The sequence below is a fragment of the Brienomyrus brachyistius genome, chromosome 12 (genome assembly GCF_023856365.1).
Source record: "Brienomyrus brachyistius isolate T26 chromosome 12, BBRACH_0.4, whole genome shotgun sequence".
In the NCBI taxonomy this organism is placed as follows: Eukaryota; Metazoa; Chordata; class Actinopteri; order Osteoglossiformes; family Mormyridae; genus Brienomyrus; species Brienomyrus brachyistius.
Window position 1 is genome coordinate 23,143,064 of NC_064544.1, and position 27,517 is coordinate 23,170,580.

General features: G+C 45.0%; 1 protein-coding gene across 4 annotated transcripts in view; it reads right to left on the reverse strand.

Annotated features, from left to right (window-relative positions):
* slc2a9l2 (solute carrier family 2 member 9, like 2) overlaps nt 1–27,517 on the reverse strand; it is a 102,712-nt gene that overhangs the window by 12,978 nt on the left and 62,217 nt on the right. For all 4 annotated transcript variants that reach the window (XM_048970289.1, XM_048970288.1, XM_048970290.1 and 1 more), the window contains 2 exons: nt 24,954–25,055; nt 23,172–23,247 (listed from right to left, as the gene is read on the reverse strand). In XM_048970289.1, coding sequence (XP_048826246.1) covers nt 23,172–23,247; nt 24,954–25,055 — 178 coding nt within the window. The remainder of the gene's footprint in view (nt 1–23,171; nt 23,248–24,953; nt 25,056–27,517) is intronic.

Below are 27,517 nucleotides of genomic sequence, written 5' to 3' on the forward strand. Positions count from 1 at the left end.
CATCATTTGCAGTAAGATAGGCCAGTGATGAAAGAAGTACAATGTCGACGCGGGATACCTTGGAGCCAAGACGAGTTCCCTGCTTCTATAATTCACCACAGACTTCAGTAGTAATTAAGGTAGCAGCCACAGCTGCATACTTCTTACTCAGAGGATTTACGTGTATTGGACTTGAACATGACAATTATGTATGGAAATGCTGAACAGCTGAGCTTCATTTTCAGAGGAACTGATGCCTTCGAGATTAACTTTGCAGTAAAAAAATCATAGTCATGCCTTTCATTGACTTCAAATTCCTGCTTTTTTATCTTATAACGGGAAATATTAACGATATTAAAGCCGACTCAATGCTGAAACCTCAGTTTAATAAGTGATGTAATAAGAGCAGTGAAAGCCAGTTCCCGAGGTCAGCATCTATACCAAGCCCCCGCATGAGGCTGCCTCATGGTCTTTGAACTCGCCCCCCGGACGCCCAGGGCCCCTGCTTATCTCTCAGCTTCAGTTTTAGAAAGGACCTGACTGCCAGGGAAGTCCAAGTCGCAGTAGGATTACTCAGGGCAAATGAGACAGCCAGCTTGTTTATTGTAAACCAGGGGATTCCATTTAACAAAATTAATGATTGGGGGTGGGGGGGGCTGTTTAGGGTGCAAGAGGATGGGCATGAGATTGTTAACTTGCCAGATTGATGGAGGCAAGATTTGGGGACATGATGTGATGTTATCTTTGTTCAGTTTGCTGCTGAAGGAACTGCACCCAAAGCCTGACATTGCTGATCCCATGGAGGATACTGTGTTTGGACCCTAGAGTTCTGGGAAGGTCAGACATAAATTCTGCATAAATGAGTAATGCTATGTAAATTACCTTTCCTACTAGTGACACTGAATAACTATAATAATGTTAAACTGCAAAAAGGATAAATAATAGATGGTGAGCAAGTGGCATCATTCTCCAGCACAGGACAACTAAGATATGTGTCATATGTGATAATAAATGCGATCACACTGCAGATGTGCGGCTGCCTGCCTCATTATTCAGTCACCTGGAGCGCTGTCACTCCCCCTGCTGGGGACACACCACAGTGGACCTGGCAGCAATGGGGAGTGGGGAATGGCAGGTAATGGCTGTGGGTATACAAACACACACACACGCTGACAATCACATAGGTGACGGGGCTTTGAATCTCAGGGGAAATGGTGAGTGCAGGATCCAAGCTGCCTGCATGCATTTTTAACAGGAAGTGCAACTTTGTTGTCATTTTCAGCACTTCCTGTCCCAGAGGCATCGACTTTACGTCAGCAGCTGTCAGGTCCCCACTCTGGCTCCTGGAGAATCTCACCCAGATGATTTTCCCCGTGGAACTGAGGGCTACTTCAGTGTTTTACCACGGGGCAAAATTCTCAGAAAGTTCCAGCCACCTTATTTTACATCCCTTTAAAAACTTTCCATCTTTATCAATTTATTATTTTTTCCAATTTTTCGGAAAGAATGCCGTCATATCCTCCGTTTTATATGAGATGTTTTAATTCATTAAACTCTATTAAATTCAAGCTTTTCAGACACTGAATAATACATACAGTACTATTAAATAATAAATGAGATATATTTTTTGCCTCAGTTTATCTAATGCCATTTTAAATTTAAATAAGACATTCAGTGATCTTACAAGCTGATCCAACATTTGATTTACAAAAAAGATTATTCTTGCATGCACAGATCAAACACCCATTCAGTCAACTACAAGCGGAAACTATGAAATTAAATTTGATGTTTAGCTATTCCCAGTGAGAATTACACTTCTTTTAATTGTGCCCTCTATGTCTGCATTGCTGCGCCAACTCTTTAGTCTTTTGAGTAATTAGAGCTGTTGTCTATAAATAGCTATGACGTAATAATAAAAAAAGACTCACAATACCTTATTTGGGTTGAGCTTCCCAGAACAGAGGTCAAACAAACTGTCTCGCTACATGTAACCGTCAATCGTAGAATGAGAAAACCTCACGGCAGGCCTGGCTTGTCCGCTGCAAAGGCCGTGTATTCAGTCACCACTCACACGATTTGGGGCAGTACTCCAAAGCTGAGTATTGTTCAAGCTCGGGGTAATGCTGATGACCCCCCTAGTGGCTGTAAGCTGCTATGACGCTGGGAACAACTGTTGCCTGACTGAATGAGTGAACAATGTACTCATTGTATAAGCAGCACCATGTGCACCAATGTCATGGTGACTCAAGGTGTCCTTCTCTGTACCTAACTTCAGACAGCCTCATTAGACTCAACTCCTGTTCCTAATCATTCTGATTTGCTCCTGACTGACCTGAGCCCGAAAGAAGCATGAGGGACAGGAGGGACCTGCATGTGTGTGTGTGACTATGTGTGTCACTATTACAGTCCCTCCCTAATAGTGTTCTCGGGGATCTCTGATAGTGAGGGAGGCTTCCGCTTGGGGGGCAGTAGCCTGGCAGGACTCTGGATGTCAGAATGCCTACATTCAGGGAGATGGATAAGAGCTGTGACTCCTTTAAAAAGCTTTGTCCTTCCTGACATCTGTCCATCCAATCATCCATCTTCTACACTAACTGCTTCTCTGAGTCAGTGTCACTGGGTCACCCCGGACGAGAGGCTTTTATTTACCATTTTCCAGCCCAATGCCAGGACCTCCTGGACCTAGACCAAGATACACAGTTGGAAGATAAACGAATGAATAAATGTTACATTTATATAGTGCTTTTCAAGACTCTCAAAGAGCCAGTGGGGAGCCACTTCAACCAGAAGCACTGTGTAGCAGCCACCTGGATGATGCGATGCTCATCACATGGTAGCTAAGGTGGTGAAGGGGCAGGAGAGAATTCACCAATTAGATACAAGGGATATAGGGGACTAGGAGGCCAGATTTGATAGGGCCACAGTGGGCAATTTTCACCAGATCATCGGGAAGCACCCCTACCCTTCTGAAAGATGGATGGACTGATTATCTACTGTATGATACTCTAGTGAGCCCTGAATGCACACATAGCTGGATGAATCTCAGCAACGTGAACAACCTCTTATCACACAAAATCAGAAAATTTACCCTTGAAATCCTGACAAATGCACCCAGTCAGTTTACTCCTACGACTTTTTGAACCTACTTGCCTGGCATCAAAACCACTTTTGCTTTCTTCCTGCCACTGAGATGATAAGATGTTTCAGCTCAAGGAGCAAATCAGAATGTGACCTTGAAGAGAAACAGTTCCTACAAACGAAAACCCTGAAATCTGCAGCCTCCGCCTGAGCTGCGGAGGAACCCTCGCCCGTTCACGGCTCCTCCAGGAAATTTCAGGGCTTTGAAATTACACACAGAAGCGTAGCCTAATAGACCAAGCGTGGCTACAGAGGGACCCAGCCCGCCTACCTCTGGGTGAAACGGTCCCTCTGTGGACTCACAGCTCCACTAAAAGCAAGCGCTTTTGAAGAACTCTGAGTCACTAGAAGGGAATGGCGCAATCAAGCCAGTCTGTCACCATTATGCAGTGGGGGGCAGGCCGGTTATCAAAGTATCAAGCATACAAAGGTGAAAATGGGTGCTTAAAATGCTTTAAATTCAGATTCACACCTGGGGGAGGGTGGTTTGTAGACGGTGGTTTATACTTCTGAGTGTCTTCGCAGAGGGGGGACTGCGAATGCTGAGAAGCACAGGGGAGGTGACCTACAGGTCAATCCACACACACCAAGGAGACACGTGAACAGTGGAACGACTCATGGGGAAGGTCATTGCACTGTCTGTCCCGCAGTGCCTGGAGTGGAGCGGAGGGGGGGGTCTGTAAACAAATAAACAGACAGTCTGGTGGTGCCATCTCCAATCTCCCTGTCTACCAGCCTGTCTGTTCATCCACAGCAAACCGGCGATTCTTCATCTCTGGTCCGGAGTCTAAGATCCACAGCAAAGCTGCTAGGTCTTCTTTCTCCGCTGAGAGACCCCTCAGTCATCCCCCTTAATCCCCATCTGTTCCACACTGTCCATTTCTACTCTACACCATCCCTGAACCTTCCTCTCATACCACTGGGAATGACCCAAATGAACAGAACTGCCCATGAGGCACTTGTGAAAGAAGGGACCACATCTTACTGCTGGCAATGGAATATTACTGAATATTATTGATTGAAATGAACTTTGCACCACTGACCTCGAAAGGGAAAGGTCTCCCAACACTAATTCAAGGCTGTGACCCCTGGACTAGTTGTACCGTATTTCTGCTGACCAGACATAAGACCTTGAACACTGTGGTGCAAAGGGCCACCAAGGAGCAGAGTGACTGAGTGGGACATGCCATGCAGTGGGAGAGGCTGAAGCTGAAATGATTATGGGCTTAAACAAACGTCTTATCAAATGGACCATGACCGGAAGGGTGGGGGGTGGGGGTGGCACTGTCTCACAAAGCTCTAGGCAGAATATCTCTCTAGGACGCTATCGCGAGCCCCCCTCTATAAAACTTCAATGTCTCTGTACGAACCCTAGCAAAGAGGCACAGGAGGACTCCAAGTCGTCTGGCAGGTGACTGGTGAAGCCCAGCAGCCGCATTTGCATTTTATGGGTATGTGGGGTCTGTGCTGTTAAGGTCTGTGCCTTTCATATTAACTGTTGCCTTCAGTTTTGCCTTCTACAGTGATTAGTACCAGTCAAGAAGCCTCTTAAACTAATGGTGTCTTAAACCAGATACTGGATAACTGTGACAGACAACAAAACAATCAGCCTCAGATATCAATTGATAATCAGAGACAGTCAGACAGTGGACAAAGGGATTTGGTGGGTCACAGAGGAGTAGCCACCCTGCAACAATATAACTGTGAAAGTGCTTAATCAGTGGTGCTGATTAAAAACCTGAGGAAATTATGCTAATTTCGCAAACCCATTGTCTGATGACCATTGTTCGGTTTTAGCTGTGTTTTCCTGTCCTGTGTGTGGCCAGAGTAAAAGGGAAAACAAAGTAAGGTGCTTATCAGTATACATTTGACAGCTTATAATGGATTCCCTGCAAATGCAGATGAGTGTTTTTATGAAACTCAGGTATTTCAATGAAGCGCAAACACCATGAAAGCCTAAACATTTATATTGACTAACTGTTATTATTGTATAATGGAAATCTAACTGAGAAAAGGCAGTTATAATAAAGTTTGGTGTGAAATTTCCTTTAGCATATTGATCCCACTAAAAAGTTGATACGTTTTCTTATCTACAGACTGATTTTTCTTTCTGTGAATCAGTGAAAACTTGTATATTTCAAGCACCTTATAGGGTTCAGCACCTCACCTGCACCCAGGTGACTGAGTGAGAAAGGTCTGAATAACACGACCAGTCAAAGGGAATGATATCCCTCTGTATGTGTGTCTCATAGGAAACTAAGATGGGAAGCCTGGATTTCACTGCACTTGCCACCTGTACAATGACAATAAAGGAATTCTCTACTTTATAATAGTGTTAACATTCTGCATACGAAGGTACACTGAGTCAGGATCAGAAACTAAACACATTAAACCTTTAGAGTGCAAATCAAAGACAACTTTTATGAAGCATCTGTTGCTAATTGTAAATGTGCATGTTGCCAGTGCTCTGAAGGTGTTTCAGAAGCTTTATTTATGACTCAGTTGTGCATTTTAAATGCTGTTAGCATCAGACCTGTGACCCGATAATCTGATTTAAAGTATAATTACTGTATTGCTCTGGGCAGGTAGCAGCTCGCAGCTGTAAGGGCTCTACGTTGCCTCACTGTCAGGATCCTGAGGGCGGTTTAAGGATCTAGACGGTGGGAAACCACTTTACTCCATTATCTGTCCTTATAATCTGTGCAGATTTTATTCTCGTCTAGGGACAGTGATAGGAAAAAAATAGCAAATTACTTGTACCTAGAGAACTTCAGATCATCATGAAATACGCCAATGTTTTTTCTAAGAATTCAATAAAAGTTACTCGAGTGGGAAACAAATCTCTCCTGATGTTAGTGTTAATCGTTTCCCAGATTAAATGTTATTCTGAAAGCAGCAGGGCTTGTGACCTCTCCGGTCAAAATGCCCTCTGCTGAGATGGGAACAGGCGTCTGACGTTTTCGCACAAGCAGACAGGCTTATACCCCGAGTGCTTTTAAAGCCCCCAGAGAGTGAAGCACATTTTTGATGAGTGTGTGAAGAAAATCTTGGCATGTGTCACAGACTCAGGTCACACGTTGCTATGTACAAGGGGCTTCAGTTTCTTCATGAGTGGATCTTACTCAGCCCCTCCACAGAATGGCCTCCCATGCAATGAGCTTGCAAAAGAGAGACCTGTCTCTCATTGCACCTGTCCTGACTGCCCTTACACTTCATTTTATTTATGTCTCTCTGCCCATTTATTTAATTTCCCATTGAAGATTACATGTTTTATTTATGCTTTATTCACCTGTTCACCCTGCCCCTGCCCAGCCTCTTGGGAAATGCCCTAGGTCCCGACCTTCATGCAAAGGGCCACCAGCACAGGCGAGGGGGCCACAGCGGACACGACACGACTGAAGGACTGCGAGGAAACTCGCAACGGGTTGGGATTTGCCTCTGAGGCTTGCTCCCATTTAACAGACAGGGAAGAACATACGATAACTGGTAGCACAGCAGCTCGGATTGCACCCATTACGCAGCCAGCAGGTAGTGCGACACCAAGGAACCTGGGACACTGGGAGAGTACAGAGGACAGTAAGGCCTCCATCTGCTGGGGAGAGCAGAGGGTCTGAGGCGATTACTGATCCGGCACTACTGGATGCTAAGCAAAGCTAGAAACAGGCTGTGGGAGATAAAGGCCCCCTTCATGGAGGCTAAAGCTGTTAGCGGTTTGCTGAACATGTGGCAAAATAGACCATGTATGGAGGGACGCCTTCATCCAAATTGAAAAACTGTAGACAATACTAAACTATTAATCTGATTATATTATATGCTGATAAAATCCCCACTGGGAACCTTCCTTACCCCACTGCCTAACCACTGCGCCCCCTTGTGTCCGTGCACACAAGGCAGTAGCAGGATTCTCACAACAGAAGCTGAACCTGTATCTCTATCTGTATCTGTACTCCATCACAGTGTTATATCAGGTGCAGGATGGGGGGTGGGTCATATTAATCATATTGATTTGGGAGACATTAACCTGTTATATTGTGATTATATTGCTATAAATTGCACCTGTATTTTGTAATCTGAAGTAACATTTGGGGTGTTATGTGAAACATAACAGGCACCTTTATCTCCTATTACACAATTTGTACTAATTCTGCATTTGCTGTTATTTTTAAAGCATCTTTCAGATTTATAAACCTGCCAGACACTTTGAACTTGCAGATGTTCTGTCTTACAATATCTTTGCTTATTTCTTGTACAGGAAGGGGTAACTTAATGTTTGCACTGGAGATACACCGTAAAATGCTGACCCATTAGCCGTCAGATCACGGAGAGGACATCCCACTCTTCAAAGAAGAAACGGGAGGCCTGGCTGAGTCTCCCGTGAAGAGGCACAGCCTGGGCCATCAAAGGCCGTTTTATGCCTTTTTTCCTGAATAAATAACCGGCATCTTTATTTTAAAAGGTTTGAAATCATTTTCTGTGGTCACGTTGAAATATTGAAAATAATTCAAAAAGGATTAGCGGATTTTGAATTTCACAAGGCCAGCCCATGTACTCGTTCTCTTTTAGGGCTTCCCGAATCCTCTTGGAGCTAACCCGTGTTCAGCCCCCCCCACCACTGGAGTTATCACACTGCCACATCCTCATTCATTCAGAGGATGTCAGATGAAGCACAGGGTCACACTCCCAATCCAATCATATCACTTCCTGCAGGTCGTAATCCGACTGTCCAAGCACAGCAGTGCGGGAGACCGTATCAATAGAGTCTCCCCACTGGACGCCCTCATTACATGTGGCATAATCCCCCCCGGACGAGCAGGGCATCCACGGGACCCTGATCTGGCCTCATCCATTTATTTCCTGCTGAGAAATTAGTTTTGGGATTTCATAGGGGCGGAAGGGGGATAAAATTACAATAAAGCATGTTACCCCGAATTGCTGCGAGACTCTAGGATGGCAGGAATCGGGGGGTCCGGACAGAATTGGGAGGCTATTTAAAGGCCTTGTTAAAAGGAGCAGAACAGCACACAGTGGGATGGGGGGGGGGGTTCACAAGCAAACTGTCGGCTACAATGGCCCTACAGGCAAGCTGCACTCGGCTGGGGATCTACCGCTAGGTTTTAATGATCATAGCCCCATCTTCAGGGGCTTCCTCCCAGCATGTAGGGGCTGCTCTGCTTCTGCTTCCAGCCACTCTCAGCAGTAAGCGACGTCAGCAGGTCACGCTCCTCCAGCTGTGACAATTTAAGGCCCCCTACCAATGCAGCTGTTTCAGGGCACCCCAACGCTGAGTTTAAATCACAGAGACCTCCCACCCTCCTTTGACCAAAATGAAAGGAAATCCGGGTGATACTGTTCCCTGATCCCCTCTGCACATATGACTTTGGTGTAAATCAAGGTGTCTCTGAATAGACACTTCTGGAACATCTCTCTGCTAAACTGGTCGACCTGCTAACAAGCCAGCCTCGTTAAAACTGATCCTCCAGTTAAGGAACATATAAATCACTAAAGAGCACTGAATCCTCTGTGTCATTCCATCACAAAGAGCGACTCATTTCAGAATTCAATTTTATTTATATAGCGCTTCTGACAACAGTCATTGTCACAAAGCACTTTACATTTAACTGGCCCGAACCCCACTGAGCAAGCCTGAGGCGACAGTGGCAAGGAAAAACTCCCTCTAGCAGGAAGAAACCTTGAGAGGAACCTAGACCCAGAATAGGACCCCATCCTCCTCTGGGCGAATAAAAAGTCATCCATCTTCTCACTGCTTCTGCAGTACAGAGTCATGGGCGGATTAGAGCCCATCTCAGGCAGGAGATAGGCAGCGGTCAACCCTGGCTGTGACCCGCCCACTGCAAGGCAATAACAAATCAGAGTAATAAAAATACCGTCAAATCTATCAGCTGTCAAAGCTGCCAGGAGACTTGTGAGAAAGTGCTGAACCACCTTATTATTTCACCCAGCTGAAAGGAGGGGCTCAAGGGCGGCTGATCTGGGAAAGGTCAGCGAGGGGCACGGCCGACTCACTGACATTTTGACTTTATGAATAAATATTTCCCTACTGAGAGAACTCAGAGGCATAGAATAATTGAAAGATTTCAATACAATCATCAACATGAGTAACCTTACAGTCAGTGTCACTCATTTACGGAAGGCCAGGTACCAGGAGAGGAATACGGACCTGTTTACACATGGGGAATTTCTCACAGCTTGTAGAGTTATTTGGGGGGCTGTCTGATTAGGGAGCTGGACCTGTGGCAGGCAGGAGGGCTGGTACTGGCTATGCAGGAGCAAACGCTGAAGATGCTGAGGAGAGAAGGTGCAGTGTGTTTCCTTACCATCCAACACCATTTACTCAGCTAGCATTAGCACCATGTTACTAACTCTGAACATCCATTTACCAATAAACAGAAAAGTTCCACCATGCAGCATGACCCCAACTCTAGACTCCTTTCCAACAAACACTTCCTGTCTGACATCTACAAGCACCCCCTTGATGTTGGCCATCATACCTCCCAGATATTTGCTACCTCTTTTTACTGTGAAAACAGGCATGTTCCATGCAACGCAGAGCACCCCCAGCCCCATGAATAAAGGGAGAGAATGCAGGAAGGGACAGTTTAGTTGAAAAAAGGTTAGTCCTGTATTTAACTGCCATGCTGGGAAGGTTCTCCATGTGACAGGGCACCATTACAGCTCTGCTACGTGGTCATTCCCAGATCAAAGCATTTAGCGCATAAACATGACATGGTTTCACGGCCCACGGATCTCCACACTGGCATCCTCAGGGAGAGCCCGAGCTTTGGCAGGGTGCCACACAGGCCCATCCGTGGGAGAGAAACACATTTGGTGCAGGCAGATTCATGCCTCTCACAGTCAGGCCGGCATGAGGTCATACGAGATTTAGAAGGTGCCAAAATGAGTCGCACACCTACATGTACAGCAAAAGCTTGGAGTTCTGACACATGATTTGCTGAAGCCTTTTCACACTGTAAACAAAAACCATTGAAAATGGCCGATTTGCAAAACTCCTGAAGTATAGGCTGGACAATGAATTAGCCTCATTGAGCACAAGTGATACAGACTTTGCATGATGATGTCCTGCTTTTCATGGGACTTTCATTCTTCATCAGTGTTAACTGATGCAACCTGAAACAACTATTTGTGGTTTAGTAAAGTCTAAACTGCACACCATTCAGACTAAATCCCAGGACCCTCTCAGGAACTCCAGGTGGGGGGGGGGTGTCCATCACGGACTCAGGGCATGTACAGTCAGAAAAGGAAGGTGATGATCCACTTGCAGCTCCACAAGATAAACAGGGGTTTTATTACAGAAACTGATAACACTACAAACAAAAACGAGGGGTTAAAACTGAAAAGGGGCACAAGTAAAGTAACAGAATCAAAAATACCTACAAGGGGTAAACTGGTAACATAGAGAACAAGCAAGAAAACAGAGAACACAGCAGATCAGAATAATCAGCATCAGGGAAATTATGAAAACGGACAATGACTCCACTGGGGAACAAAGCAGGATCGGGTACTTAAATACAGAGGGTTAACAAGACAATGCAGGACAGGTGAGAACAATCAACAAGGGTCGGCACAAGGAATCTGGCAACAGGTGGAACTAAAACACAGAAACTAGACAAATACCAAAAACACTAACTGGGAATAGAACAAAAGAGTAATTAAACAGAACCAGAAAGGAAAAAAGCAGAACAGAAGCAGGGGAAAAAAACCTAGGACAAGAAAACTAATACTAAGGAAACAATATTTAATAAATATAAAAACAGAGGAGGTTAGATTCAAACTCACAAGTACAGGGTTTATAGGTGCACACTCAGTCCATCGAGCCATGCGACACTCAAAGGAGCTGGGGAAACACTCACAACAGGGAGGACAGGATGGCCAGCAATACCTGCTGGTCAAAGGGAGGGGTATAGGGGACAGACACGAAAGGCTAGAACAGACGGGTACTGACCCTGACAGCCCCAGTTCCGGGACTCCAGGAAACTAGACTGCACCCTTCTGGTCTGATGACTTCTATCACATTTTCATAAATGCCATCCTCCACATTACATCTGGCTTATTCCTATGCATCACAGCATACCCAGCTATGAAACCCCAAACACTGAAGTATTTCGACAAGGCACTCTGGCTCAGGGTGGTACAAACTCCCGTCTCCTACATAGCATCTTAGTTTACCTGCTTCAAAATTTCATCTTCCACCACTACAAGCTTCAGGCCTGGAAAGACAACAGCCCTGCTAAAGGCACAAACTCCCCCTAGCATCACAAATTTAGGAAATCATTTTAGAAAGTCCCCCTAAATCATAAGTGTTGCCAGTCAGACAGAAGAAGGTCACCCTAAAGGGATCTCAGCTGCCGCTGCTAATTCCCAAACCAGAAACATGCAGCGATAAAATGAGCCATGGCTGGCAAACAATTCTCTCCCCAAGCTGACTAACTGAAGCGACAGACACACTCCTTTGGCTGCACTATACAATAGCAGCCCAATTAAACTTCTGGGGTGTCATTTATCAAACTTAAATTTAAAAGTTGCACACATATATGTAGGCAATTTCCTGTTGATAAATCAGAATTATCTCGGCAACGATCCTACGTGCACAAGCCTCAGACCACACCCAGTCACCACCCTCAATTAGCCATATCCAATCGTGCACAAGCCTCAGACCACACCCAGTCACCACCCTCAATTAGCCATATCCAATCGTGCACAAGCCTCAGACCACACCCAGTCACCACCCTCAATTAGCCATATCCAATCGTGCACAAGCCTCAGACCACACCCAGTCACCACCCTCAATTAGTCATATCCAATCGTGCACAAGCCTCAGACCACACCCAGTCACCAACCTCAATTAGTCATATCCAATCGTGCACAAGCCTCAGACCACACCCAGTCACCACCCTCAATTAGTCATATCCAATCGTGCACAAGCCTCAGACCACACCCAGTCACCACCCTCAATTAGTCATATCCAATCGTGCACAAGCCTCAGACCACACCCAGTCACCAACCTCAATTAGTCATATCCAATCGTGCACAAGCCTCAGACCACACCCAGTCACCACCCTCAATTAGTCATATCCAATCGTGCACAAGCCTCAGACCACACCCAGTCACCAACCTCAATTAGCCACAGTCAATCGTGCACAAGCCTCAGACCACACCCAGTCACCAACCTCAATTAGCCACAGTCAATCGTGCACAAGCCTCAGACCACACCCAGTCACCACCCTCAATTAGCCATAGTCAATGCAAACTGACTGCCTGCTAACATAATATGCAAATCAAACAGTTCTGCATGCAAGGTACGGTGACAAAAGACAGGAGAAAAAAAGAGAATTTTGACCAGTGTGAGGTAGACGTCTTGCTCTTGGAGGCAGATGTACAGAAAGATGTTTTATTTGGGGGGCTAGACAAAGGCATCACAAATTTAATAAAAAGTTTTCTGTGTGGTAACAAGTCGCCGTAGCAGTTAATGCTGCCAGCTCAACAAGACGCAAGACACCCGAGCTCAGGAAGAAGTGGTCCGATATGAAGGTGGCGGCAAAGAGACGAATTGCTGCATAGTCAGCGTCACTGCAACCTGCTGGAGCAGAACTACAGCTTCACCCTGTGGGGATGGCATCAATGACAGGAGATGCCCTGGGATGAGCTGGAGCATACAGTATGTGGGACACTGATGCAGAAGGCCAAACAACTGCAGAAAAAAGTATTAATAAAAAGGTAAAAGTAATTCTTTCCTGAATGAAAGATGCTAATTTCCATACATTAACAAAACTAATGCGTAGATAATTTAATGGCTTTGATAATCATAAAATAACTCTTTCCCCCAGTCATGGTTGTTGAAAATGAAGCAGGACTGGCTGATGAGGGCTGCAGAAGACAGTGAAGCTATCTCCATGTGTTCCATCAGCCCCAAGCAGTGGGGGCAAAGGGGGACGATAACCATGATCTGAGAGGTGGCCAGGGAAGCTCGGTGACATCAAATGCATATTACATGACATTTAGGTTTCATTAAAATAACTTGCTAAAAGATATCTCTGATCTTGTTCTTCAGAAGAGACACATCACGTGCACACACAGTCACCCAGCTGAAAGAGCATCAGACTCATTTGGGGGCATTTATACTCGATGCTCGCGATAAATTTGTTTACGCATCATGGCTACTGCGCATGTCCTGCATTTATTTCACACGTTGTTTGTGCAGCTACCCATCAAATGAATACTATGCATATATGACATGCAGTACCGCCAAAAAATCTTGTGGGTATTATGGTGAACTTTTTCATGGGACTAAGTGTCTATATACAGTACAGTTGGTATTAAAGTAGCATCTTCTAAATATAAATTTACATCATTTAATGGCAGTTAAACTTTCTTCTGCTTCCCAGTTCAATCTGACTACAGACAATTAACAAGACAGTGCAACATTACTGAACAAAAAATAGTAAGTAGGGCTGGGTGATGTACAATATTAATATCGACATTGTAAATTATTCACATGCAATTTTTACATCATGACCGTGATAGTCAGCTTCATACTGTTTGGACATCATACCGCAGTATAAGGTATTTTCATAAGCAACATTATTTTTCAATGCAGTTTTGGTATTCAGAAATCTTGCTAATTAAATTGGCTGACAGAGTGGAGTTTATGCACTGCTATTCTGTCACAGGAAACAAAACTTATCAATCATTGTTCAAGATTATCTAACACGTTTTTCTTTTCTTAAAGTTTACTGTCGCTACTTTTGCATAAGCTCTGAAAGTGCTCTCCACGCCAGGCATAATCATTTATATTCTTGCTGTTTAAATCACTCGTACATGGGTTTGAGAGAAATTTATATATTTACAGTACAACTCCTTTTTTGCTTTTAAATATTGCAATATTTATATATTTATTTTTCCTCCAGTATCTTACAGCCATAAACCTAAGTACAAAAAACTAACTATTACGAGATATAACACATAATACAACATTCGACATAAGGTAGTAAAGTGATATGGTGCTTTGTTCATATTCTTGCAAATATAATAAGCATCACTGATGTTTATCTTTGGTGACTTGTGGTGGCAATGATTGTACCACATTTTAGGTCAACTTAGGACAAATAAGTAAGACTGGAAACAATGGAGCTAACCAAGATGGTTTTGTTGTACTGCCCTCTAGTGGACATAACTTTTAATCCTCCAGATTGACGTAAACTACTCGCGCAAGTAAGAGCATCAACACTGCTTGAGTAGCAACTGTAAGCATAAGCGTACACATTTCAAGCGTCAAGTACAAATCAACCCTTATGTACATTAGGCTGTAATTCAGGGTCATCTGGCTGCACCTCAATGGTGTCAGGGGTTGGCAGGTTGTTCTGCACATGCGACCATAATACTGCACACACCTTGGCTGGGCTGTGCAGCATTCTCCCAAGTGACGCATGCGAACACTACCACCTGCACTGGAAGAGCCTTATTATGCGCTCTACCACTGAACACACTACTGCACACAGATCATTGTAGCACCTCTCTCTCGTGCTCTGGGAGTGACAGGAAGGGATTAGGAGCCAGCGTCTGAGGGAGAAATGAGGCAATGATTAATGCTGCCATGAGTAAAACGGCTGTCAATCATTTTATTTATAAAGCACATTCAAAAACAACATATGTTTACCAATGTGCTGTACGACACAGTGAATAGACAATGTACATATCATCCTACCATAAAATATATAACAGTAAATCGAATAATAGCAATCACTATACAGAGAATCCAACAACAAAATGTAATCTCATGATGACATGAAACACTAACATTTAAGGTGGAAATGTTAATGAGTAAAAATAAGTCGTTAATCTGGATTTTAAAACTGTGACTGATGTATCTGATCTAATCCGAAATGTACTATTCCAAAGGGTCAGAGCAGCAGCTGCTAAGGCACAGTCACCCTTTTCACTGAGACCATGGGATGGACAACAGCAACTGATCGGATGCAGACCTCAAGGTTCTGACAGAGACTTAAAGGTTAGTAGATCAACAATATACGATGGGGCAAGCCCATTTAAGGCTTTGCACACAGAAAGTAAAACCTGATACTTGACCCTAAAATTCGCTGGAAGCCAAGGTAAAGAAGCTAGAACTGGTGTGATATGATCTCTTTTCTTTGTGTTAGTCAATAATCTTGCAGCAGCATTCTGTACAAGCTGGAAACAGGACAGCACTGCTACGTACAATGCATTACAATAGTATATGTGAAAAGAACTAAAAGCATGAATAGGTTTCTCAAGATCGTAAGGAGAGGAAAAGCTTAACCTTAGCTACCCTCTTCAACTGAAAAAAAGCTTCCGTTAACCACTGAATTGATTCATCCATCAAACTCCAGTTATGCATCAAAAATTACTCCAAGACTTTTTGCTCATGGTTTAACATAAGGGGGCAGCTGACTAAGCTTCAATAAGAGGGTCTTCATGAGGGTCAAAATCATGCATCCTGTAATATTCAGTCATCTTACCAACAAGCCAACCATCATGTCCAGCCCCACCTGTCACTCTTCTGCGATGATGCTGTGCCTCAAAATGAAGGAGTCATGGCCAGACCTGGGCCATTGAGCTACAACATTTGTGACTATCATGCTGAGATCACACTAATTTACACACTGATTGAAAGAAACTGCTGTTGATTCACAAGAGCAGATCGTGGGCACTGGCTGCCCTTATTGTTTCCTAACTACAGGTGATCCCCGATCACAATGAGGAATCCAGACATCCCTGCAAATTTGGTTTCCACCCCTATCTGATCAGCCGCAGCATAGGGAAACCAGAGGTAGTGCTCTGCCAAATGGGTAATGCCACCCAGAATGACAGGCATAAAGAAACAGTAAAATGGCTGGGATACCCCTGCTCTGCCGGCCAGTTCTGTCTGGTAGGTGCCTGTCGCCATGAACCCAGCCATGGCCAGAACCCTTACATGGACAGGAAAAGCCCCAGTTGGAGTGGTTGCTTGCTCTACTGCAGGCCCCACTTCAGGACATAATTGCAATAGCATGGCTCTTGGAAGACTAAATCGGCTCATAAACCAATTATCTGTGTATAATGAAGGTAGACGGGGAGACCCTCTCATTGGCGAGTTTTTTCCAGCAACTTCTGCAGGTATTTCTCCAGAGGGATCATGATCCATTCTGGGGCTCTTACCTAGCATCTTATTGATAACCCCACCTTGCCTTCACAATTGGCTGAGGGTGTTGTCTGTTACAGAGCCCACTAGATGCTCACAAAACTCACCGAGGTGGATGATAGTGAAGCATTCCTCACTACCTTTGAGCAGACAGCCAAGAGGGAGAGGAGCCTGCATTGTGACTGGGCAAAAATCCTGACCCCATCCCTAGCTGGGGAAGCTCAGGCTGCCTAACATGCCTTGCCCTGGTTGGCCTTTGATGCTTTGAGAGCAGAGATCCTTGTCTGCTCAGGTTTGTTAGTCATTATGGTCACGCAGAAGTTACATTACTGTGTATATATGAACAATCAGCCAATACAGGCTCAGTTCAGCCAGCACTTCCAGATTATATAGAACTGGCTACAGCTAGACTGGCACATTCCATCACAGACTGTAAAGAAAGTCACCATGGACCTATTCTTCCTGGCCCCCACCTCAATGACTGAAGTGACAAATGCCAGAGGCAGCTAACCATGCCCACCCTCCCCTGCTCAAAGAGGATGTAGCCCTCTTGATAATCCAAGGGAGAGGAGAACTCAGGAGAGCCCCCATCTGTGAAAGAACAGTAGCTTTGATTTTCCCCAAGGCAAGCTTATACCAACGGTCTGGGGTTGGCATCAGTCACCAAGACTTAGATCATCAGTCGCAGCATCAGCGGCAGCATTCATCAGCCTTCCACCATACTCATGATGAGGATCCGGGCCCAAGGCTGCCACTACCAGGATGCCTGTCAACAGGAACCACCCCATTCCGAATCTACCTCTCCAGCTAGTGAGAGAGGGGATCTCGATATTGAGCCTCCTGCCTTTAACTCTGAACAGCTTTCAGAGTTCTTTCAGTAAAGGTATGCAAAATTACATTAATGTGAGGTCCCCAAGCAGGCAGAGTGAGGGTGGGATGGGATGCCCTAGGTGTGTCAATAAGTCTTCACAGATCCTTTGCAAGTTACGCATATGTCAGTACTGATCCCCATCTGGAACATCCTTTGCCTTGTGTAGTGTGTTCTGTGTAAAATTTTGTACTGTAATAGCTGCAAGTTGGAGTTCTGAGTCATTCTAAAGGTATTCAAGAAATTTGCCTCCAGAAGTTAGTGTCTGGGTTGATGAGTAAATCCCTTTCCCGTTTGTGGGTAGGGAGTGAGAGCATTGCATTAGATTCTGCTAGATGCTCATAAATCCTAAACAGTTTTTTAGTTGGAGTTATTAAGAAGTTTGCTACTTTAACTGAAAGCTCCAGATATAATTGCTTACAGCACCATCTATTATGTATTATTGATTTAAGCTGAAGATATTCTAAGTATTTGTTTTTCTCAATGCCATAGGTTTCTGCTATATTATTATATATCATGCGATTCTCTTGGATTATATGTTCAAGGCGCTTGATTGCTTTATTATGCCATGCAAGGAAGTTTATCATTTTTTATTTAACAGGATGTCAGGGTTGTTCCAGATGGGTGTTAGTTTGCATGGGACCAGTGAAATTTGGTTCATTTTAAGAAATTCCCACCATGCTGTCAGCAATGTGCTGATGTTAATGCTCTTAAAACAGCAAAGTTGTTTAAGTATGTGACTGATAAATGGCAGGTCCTGGATTCGAATATCGTTACAGAAAGTTTGCTCAATATCCAGCCAGTTAAGGTCTAAGTTGTTTTGCGGAGTCCATTTTAGGACAAATATCAATCTATTGGCAAGAAAGTAGTTGTACAAATTAGGAAGCTCCATACCTCCACAGTTTTTGGGTTTCTGTAAAGTTTTCAAACTTATTCCTGATATCTTGGATTTCCATAAATATTTTGAAATTAAGGAGTCCAGTGATTTGAACCAAGTCAGCGGAGGTTGACTCGGAACCATTGAGTACATGTAGTCAATTTTGGCAAGATCATCATTTTGATTGTTGCTACTGTTCCCATAATTGACATTGGCCTATATTCTACCATGCAAAGTCACCTTTTTAAGCAGAGGACTGTGATTTAATCGCGTCAGAACAGCTTGGCAGATATGTGAATACCAAGGTATCTAATGTTTCCAGATTGAAGTGGGATAGTTGGATTGGACTGGAAGTCACAAGATATTGGAAGAATAGTTGACTTGTTCCAATTAATAGAGAAATCTGAGATTGAGGGGAACTTATCTATGAATCTTATAGCCTCAGAGAGAGCCCTGTGTATTTTGAAGAAAAAGTAATACATCATCCGCATAAATTTTATGGGTTATTTTGCTGTTTGGATACCTTTGATATTATTATGTTTCCGAATTGCTGCTGCCAATGGTTTGATAAATATAGCAAATAGTCATGGAGAAAGTGGACAACCTTGCCTAGTGCCCCATCTGAGAATGAAGCTTGGGGAGATTTGGTCATTCGTTTTTACGCAGGCTTTAAGTGAACTGTATAAAATTTTAATCCAGGTTACAAAGTTCTCGCTTAATCCAAATTTTAGTAAGGCTGCCAGTAGAAATTTTCAATTTACCCTGTCAAACGCCTTCTGTGTCCAATGAGACGATTATGACTTCCTTATTTTGAATGTTGCAGTAGTCTATCACGCCAATTAGTCTCCTCATGTTGTTAGTGGACTGTCTGCCTTTAATGAAACCCGTTTGATCTGGATGTATTATATAAGGTGTTACTCTTATATAAGAATTACTTTTTCAATTGTACTAGCCAGAGCCTTGCTGATGAGATCCGCATTTATGAGTGATATTGGTCGATAGCTAGAGGGGAAAGCAGGGTCTTTGTCAGGTTTGAGGAGCAGGTTAATATCTGTACAATTCATATTTGGAGGGATGCTGCAAGTTTCTTTAATTTCTATAACCATTCTACGGAATAGTGGTGCTAGCAGAGAGGCCAAAATGTTTTGTAAGATTCTGCTGGAAATCCATCTGGACCTGGGGCTTTCCCGTCAGGCATATATTGTAGTGCATCGTGAAGTTCCGCTATTGAGAGAGGTAACTCTAATGCCGTTATTTGTTCATTATTTAATTTTGGTAGGTCGATGTTGTTTAAGAACTCTTCTATTTCAGAATCAGTTGGATTAATATTAGGTGGGTATAAAAGGGAGGGTTACTGATGTGTCCTCCACAATGGCAGGTTGCACTGCAGTGGTCCATCATCATATTGATATTCCCCCTGGTGTGATTGTGAGGCCGGAGGGGCAAGCTATAATCGAAAAATTTCTACAGCTTCTACAGTTTCAAAGCTCCTAGCACAGTTCATTAGTGATGCTACCAAAGTCTGACAGGTCTTTATGGTTCTGCGATGAATCGCAGAGGCTGAACAAAATGGCAAAATTTGAGCGCTACCCCCTTCCTCGGTTCGATGAGCTGGTGGAATAATTAGGTACGGTAAAGGCTCCAGAAGGTCTAGGAGGCCATCAGTCGGGCAAGCCTGACCTGTAACCCAGCCAAACGTCACCTTGGCTTGGTGTAGGCCCATTACCTAAATGGATATGGCCTTTTCTGAACACAGATTTGCCGCCTGCAAATATCCTTGGCCAGCCACCAAAACCCAAGTACAGACTTTTCTAGGGTTGGTGGGATATTATCAGTGCTTTGTTCCCCTTTTCTCCTCTAGAGTCAAACCCTTATGAGATCTCAGGAGGAAGCGACAGCCTGCCCGGTTTATCTAGAAGGACCAAGCTGAATGAGCCTTTGCCAAAGTAAAAATGGTGGTAACATCTGACCCAGTGATCAGGGTCCTGGACTTTGGTTAACCATTTTTCCTGCACACATGGCCAGGATGTGGACCTGGGGGCCATATTCTATCAGGACTTTGGAGGAGAAAAACACCCCATCCTATTTCTCTCCAGGAAGCTAAATGCCATTATAGAACGTGAAGCCGTGACTGTCAGCTAGGCCATGAAAGAGCTCCAGCATTATAAGTTAAGATAAGATAAGATAGGATTTTATTGATCGCACAGTGGGGAAATTTGTGTGTTAACGCAGCTCCAGACAGATAGCAAGAAAGAGTTACAAGAGTAAAGAATATAAAAATACAAGAATAAGAATTCAGAATAAAAAAATAATATAAAATAAGATAGAACACTGATACAATAGTAGTAATAATGCCTATGTACACTCATACACCGTATGAAATATGGATAGTGGGTTATGGAAAAGTGCAAGTAATAATACTGTAGATATCAACTATGAGTAAAAGTATCTCCTGAGTAAAGCCTTCATGCTCATCACTGAGCCCCCTACAGTGGATCGAACAGGGCACCAGCCCCCATGTCACTGGGTGGGTCCTTGACCAACAGGACTAGCCCTGCACAGGGTCAGGCAGAAACAAGGTAATGCCAAGGGATTGCCCAGAGCCATCAATTCTGTGCAGGACCATTGGCCTACCCACGCTCCGGTCACCCCTGCCCGGTGCTTGTGGATGGCATTGTGGCACTTGGGGGTGCACCTGTTGAAGGCCAGACAGTAGAAGGTCACTTTTCAAGCATTTCAGCCACGCAGACAACTGCTGTTAACTGCCATACCAGAAATGTGTGGCAGCAAAACGACCCCCTGTTGGCAATCTGCCACTTCCATTCCCACCCATTGTGGCTCTCCCTGAAAGGTATTTAAACCATTTCAGAGAGATCAGAGGGAAGGGAAAGGCCAGGTGGCTATTTAGTAATGGGTTTTTGTTTTGATTTTATTGCGCTAAACATAGAGCTCGTAAGCCTGCTTACATAAAATCATGAGCTGATTCCAATACGCAGCACCTCAACAGATTCAGCCATAACTATAATTGTTTCTCAGTCTCTCTCGTTATTCTGAAGCGACCAGTTCATTCCACCGGGGATTGACCTCACAGCGCTACCACCCGCGTTCCTTCCACAGCCATTTAGGCAGCCACTGAACGTGATGCGGTGCAGATCCATCTCCAGAGTTGCCGAGTTTAGTCGTAAGGTTTTTATTTGAGACAAGTTTAAACACTCATTCACATGTAACTTGTAAATTGTGTGTAAGGTTTGCAAACTACCCCAACACTTCTGATGTATCTAATTTTAGGTTTGTAATGGAATAATATCGATTTTCCATAAGATTTCTTGTGTGAGCGTGACACTCTGAAAGCATGAGTGTCACGCCAGGTGCATAAGAGCAGCAACCCTGGATACCAGGCCCAGCAAATTACAAATTACAGTCTGAATGCGGCGAAAATTGCAGATGATAGTTACAGTCTGCTGACTACCCCTGCCAATCTCACTGCATTAGACATGACCCCGACACGTACAGCTTCAATAGACGCCCCTTCCTAGCCAAGCAAACCCTATAAGCAATATGACGAGCATTATAGTAAAATACAGGAGAGCCTGAGGTGAAGTCAGGTGACAACCACATTCTTTCACTTCACTAGTAGCTCATCATCATATAAGACTGAGTTGAGGGCTCTCTAATTTCCACTAAATGCACCAAGATGTTTAAGTCCCCACCCTTTCTGTGACAGCTGTTTCCTCCTGTGTGCGGATGCCAGCATGGGGAATATGCAAATTTCACACACACTCATATAACAATTCAAACCTTCTACCTTGAGCCTCCATGTACCCCTTAGACTGGACAGGAGCACTAGAATTTTCAGGAACAACATCCTTTTCAAATGCATAAAACATTAGACAGTCATCCGAACCACCCACACACCGGTAAACATGAATCACATGCAAATTATGGCATATGTAACAAACGAAGATACATGAACTTTGCTAAATTTTAACAAAAAAGTGAACAAATACATGGCGCAGTATTAAAATTTGGATGTAGCCTTGTCCTGTAAGTCAAGAAAGCATTTTACACTTCCAAGTTATTATGAGTTTTTCCATTTGTGATCTTTCTATAGGCAGGTTAATGGAGGCCAAAGAAAGGTTTTGTGACAAACTGATGTCTGTAACAAGAAAATGTAACAAGACTGTAACAATGTAACAAGACTGAAATGTTTAACAATGCGTCCAGTTGTTACACAGTTCAGCTAATTGGCAAACGCTGGCACTAGACTCAGTTCTGCAGTCCAAGCCCAACCTTTTAATCTTTTTGGTGCCCGGTTTTGTGCATTCTGCCGCTGTCTCTCGGTTACCATGGTGACGTCTTGAAAGAGACTGGGGGGGGGGGGGGGTGCACTGAGGACTTCCAAGAAGACGCCCTCCCCTACATTTAAAGTCTTCAGGTACAGAAAAATGCCACCATTAGCTGTCAGAGACTTCATCTTCATCAGTGACATCACCTTGGCTTGTCGGGGTCTAAGCTGCGTCACTCTGCCCCCCCAGAAGCCGCCAGTGGCTGCCCTCTCCTGCGATGATGGTAACTGGGCCCGACGAGAACATTATTAAGGGGCATGTCATGTTTGCCAGCTTGTCGGCAGTACTAGGGTGGTGCTATTTTAACATCTAACAGGGATCCGATACTTGTTTGAGTCCCCCCCCCCCCTACCAGCAGGGTGATCGCCCCCTGCTGTGGTGAAATGGACACTGCCACTGAAACCTGCTGTGTCGCTGTCTCTTTTCTGCTACCTGACTGTGGTCGGGGGTGCGGACTGTAATTATCAGTTCAGACAACACAGGCGAGCTTTGGCAGTAATGAGGGAATCAGGGAAGTGTGGGGTACTGAGCTAAGCATTTAAACCCTAACATGTCAAAGGCCCAGACCTGTACTGGGGGGGGGGGGGGGCAAGTGTCATAAATACCTAACGAGGCATTGGGGGGGGGGGCAGGGGGTCTGGGGGATACAGGGGGTCCAGACAGGGACCAGGGTGGTTACGGGTGATTTAGATAATGGTGGCAGATGAACACATTTGGTAAAAGGCGAGGGGGGTTTCTGTGTGACAGATGAGCCCCCAAAACGCCACCTACCTGGACCAGAACAGAAGGAGGCGATGACAGCCAGGATGCAGCCGAAGCTAAGGTACGCCATCCAGGGCACCCGCGCCTGAGGTGGGAGGGAGAGGGGAGGGGATAGGGGATAGGGGATAGGACAAGAAATATGGGATAGGGGAGTGGAGACAGGGGAGAGGAGACAGGGAATATAGGATAGGGAAGAGGGGATACGGTATTGGGGAGAGAAGATAGGAGACAGGGTATATGGGATAGGGAAGGGGGGATAGAGTATAGAGGACAGAGGAGAAGGGAAAGGGGAGTGAGCAGAGGGGACAGGGGAGAGGGTAGAGAGAGACATTAGAAATGCCTGAATGTGATAATAATGTGACAATACTGTGCTCATCCCCTGGCAGTTATGGAATAATCCCATCCAAGGCAGGCTGTTGTGTGACGTAAAATATGGTAGCATGGTTCGGTGGCCACATACTAATGACCTGACGAGACACTCAGCTGCACTCATTAAAAAGGCTGGAATGAGAAGAGTGCCCCCTAATCTCCTCAGGGAATTCGGGGCTAAGGACGCTGACCAGATCCTCCAGCTAAAGGGCTGGGACTTCCACAGTTTATTACAGCCAGAGTGATTATTCACGCTCGTTAGGGCTGGAGGGGGCATGCTTTTATGAGCTGGCCTCATTGAAATTATTAACCAGGCAATGGCAAGCTCACTCTCACCAGACCAGAAAGCACACTCTGCAGTGTAATATTCAGTGTGTCCGGTTCACACTCGCCAGCAGAATGGAAAGCCTGCTCAGACATCACTGGGTCCTCATTCACAAATGGTCTACGTCTCAATTACTTGATTAAACTTTGAACTGAAGTACAGCTGTGACAAAACTATTTTGACAATGCGATTGTCTGTCGATTGCTCACCTGACAAAACATTTGTCTGTCAATTCAACTTTAATCTGTACTTTTGTCGACTTGTGAATTATGCTTTGTCGTCTGACTGCATCTTTATGCATGTCATCCTGATATATTGTCTGACTGTCTTATTGTCTTCACGTGTTGTTTGTCTGTGTTGTTTTGCTTTTAGTCCTGCTGTATCGTCCATAAAAACACAGTCAAGCGACAAGGAAATATATATATATATATGATTATTCATCAAATCAACTGCATATTACTCAATGATTAATATAATCGATAGTGAGAGCCCTAGTGTGGTGGCCAAAAGTGACATTCTGGAAGGTTCTGAGTGATCCCTGCTGGAATGATATGGCGTGTATCTGTTTCCATGCCAGTGACATAAGCAGTTCTTTACTGGCCATGTGTCAGGCCCAATCCACATACCAGCCACAGAGATGCAGTGACACTTTTTGGCTTTTTTCCAGTGCCCCATGCTTCCCTGCTAACTTACCTGCAGCCCTATATCTGGAGCCTGTTGTCTTTTCAATAGCAGAAAGCTTACATTTGTTTTTCAAAATCTGTACTTTGTCAGTCTAGAACAGGCGATTTTTTTATTCTGACAATAAAGTCCGTTAGACTGGTTAAACCAAGCTGTCCATCTCCTCTGTCCCGCCTCTACAGTAGACCTCTGTGCCATGATTTGCCCTCGAAATCTCACATTTGTTACTCATTTACCTTCTCTCACACAACACGTACATATTCTGCAGCTTAAACCAAATTTACTTTACTGTGTCCCTTGAATATTTTTTTGCAGTATAACCAGGTATGACTGTTGGCCAGTGTGCATGTTGAGCTGACATTTTGAATGTGAGATATCTATGGCCAAACACAAGGTAAGGTGTCCAAAATCTTTACCTGGAGGTTGAGAAAAATGGTGAGCAGGCTGAAAGAGGCGGCCATGGAGCTGAAGCCAAAGATGAGGAGTGGTCTCCGGCCAATGCGCTCGATCACGAGCCCCTGTGGTGTAGAACCATAAGGAAGAGAAAGGAGAGAGAAACCTCAAGAGACTCTGCTAGTTAACATGCATATCCCATTGGAGGAAATGACCAATGACCAACCAATAAGCACTCAGTAGAGGTGGGTCTCACCACAACAATGCATGAGGTCAATCTCTAACAAACAATAGAACATTACATATAAACCCAGAGCTAGAAACATTAGGAATCTCGCCGACCACACAATAATCATCTGTAGCGAGGATCTGAGGCCAGTGGACCGTTTTACCCACCACTCTGACAAAGTGTCCCCCCCCCACCACCGCTGTCATCGAGACACCCAAGAAAGCTGCCCACTCAAACTGGGATGGCAGCAGAAATGATTTTTCCTTTCAGAAATAATGAAAAAGGTACAGTGTGATGCTGCGATGTTTTCCACACTCCACCGCCCACCCCCTCGTCTATCAGGCCCTGACAGACCCCCAAAACAACAGCCCAGCCAGAAGACGCGTGTGCACCAGGTCTGGGTGTCTATTTCTCTCTGTTTTTCTATGTAAATCTGTGCACATCTGTGTTACTCACACACACACACACACACACACACACACACATACAGTTCATATATTTCTAATATTGTGGAGACTTTCCATTCAGTTCCATGGGCATAATCCATCATAACCCTAACCCTAACCCTAACTCCTACCCAACCCTGACCTTAACTATAAGTATCCACACAAATCAGGTGACTGGCAATTTTAGTTTTATTTTTTTATTGTAATCAGTTTCCCCTCGTGGGGACCAAAAAAATGGTCTCTACAAAGTAAAAATAAGAGGGTTTTAACACGATATGAGGACATATGGTCCCCACAGTATAATGTATACATAACCCACACACACACATACACACACACACACACGCACACCCACACAGAGCAGCCCATCATGCCCCCCAGCCCAGACGAAATGTTCCAGTGTGTGACAGCTGTCACCCCTCCATGCAGAAATGAGGAAGAGCTCAGCGTTGAGACAGGTGACCCGTGTCTGAATGACACTGAGTAAAAACTGGGTAAACCAACCCAAGGCGGGGGGGGGGGGGGGGGGGGGGACTGCCGCTCTGTGGCTCAGCCCACTCTGAGGTAACACCTGTCGTGGTCAATCGGCCTCAGACGTTCTGGGGGAGGGAGAGGGCTCCCGGTAAGGGGGAAGGCAGGTGGGCGATGCAGTATGCACCACGCCTGAAAGGAGACACAGCCGGACACCTGCCCCTCCCAGCCCTCCCTGCAGGAGAGCTCAGACCAAGTGATGTGGTCCACCTCCCTGTCCTGTGCACTTGTGTATTTTTATCTCATTTCTGCTATCCTGTCTACTCGCATGGTTCAGTGAGAATGGTGCTTTGCTGAGTGCATCTGTGCGCATGTACACATGCCCGCATCTGCCTGAGAGGCGGGGCCATACCTGAGGGGCGGGGCCATACCCGAGGGGCATGGTAGTGCCATCTGGCGGCACAAGGTTTTCATTTACCGTGTGATTCTATGCACCCCTGATGTTCAGTTATTTACTTGTTCTTCAGGCCTCAAAAGGCTCCCATTGTTACATAGGGTAGCAAACTGACTGATCTGAGGACATTTCCAGCAGGAGTAATGTAAGAACATGCAGAGGAGCATATGGGACACCTCCCAGTCCCACATGGCTAGCTCATGTGACAGCATTTTCATGCCCCACTGATGCCCTCTCCTGGTTATCATAGATGAATGCTGATGGATGGACAACAGGTCCATCACCAAATCCCCTGCCACCACCTAAAGTGACCTGGCACCCCTCCCATCAGAGGTGCCACTTATTCCTGTGCCAGAGACTTCTTAAAAGCTTGTCCGTTGACCTTTTAGCCTAGGCTCGCATCATGGTGCAATCAATGACAGGCACTTTGCCCACAAGCACAACCTACTGGATCTCCATCAGAGTCCTTTAACTACTATGCCCCCTGCTGGTGCAAAGAGCACATCCCTAGAAGCAGAAGATCTTAAGGTGCACATCGTCCTGCAAATACATGCCAGACGTCAGACTCCCCCTGCCATAGAGAAGCTAATCAACCCTTGAGTCAGGCTGCAGTTTCCATCAGCTCGCGCTACAAATATCTGGCTCCAGTCTCCCCTGTTATTTGGGGAACTGCCCTTCTTCCCGCACTGCCGTGGGAAATCTGTAGGGGCGCCACCTGTGCACAGCAGCCCCGAAACAACAGTGGCAACAAGTAGCAACGTCACATATTTTTGAAGGACGGCTAATTAACAGATTGCTTATATGCTGGGAGTGCTGTTACTGTCACTGCGGTGTCACTGCTGGGCTGATGGGCTCCACCCTAGTTGTCACCTCGATGTGACACCTAATAGGATGACAACAGAGCATGAAAGCCTCCAAAGAGAACAGTGTTCACTTAAGGTTAGGCAAATAAATTACACAAAATGCTCTGTCCCTGGAAGCTGCCTG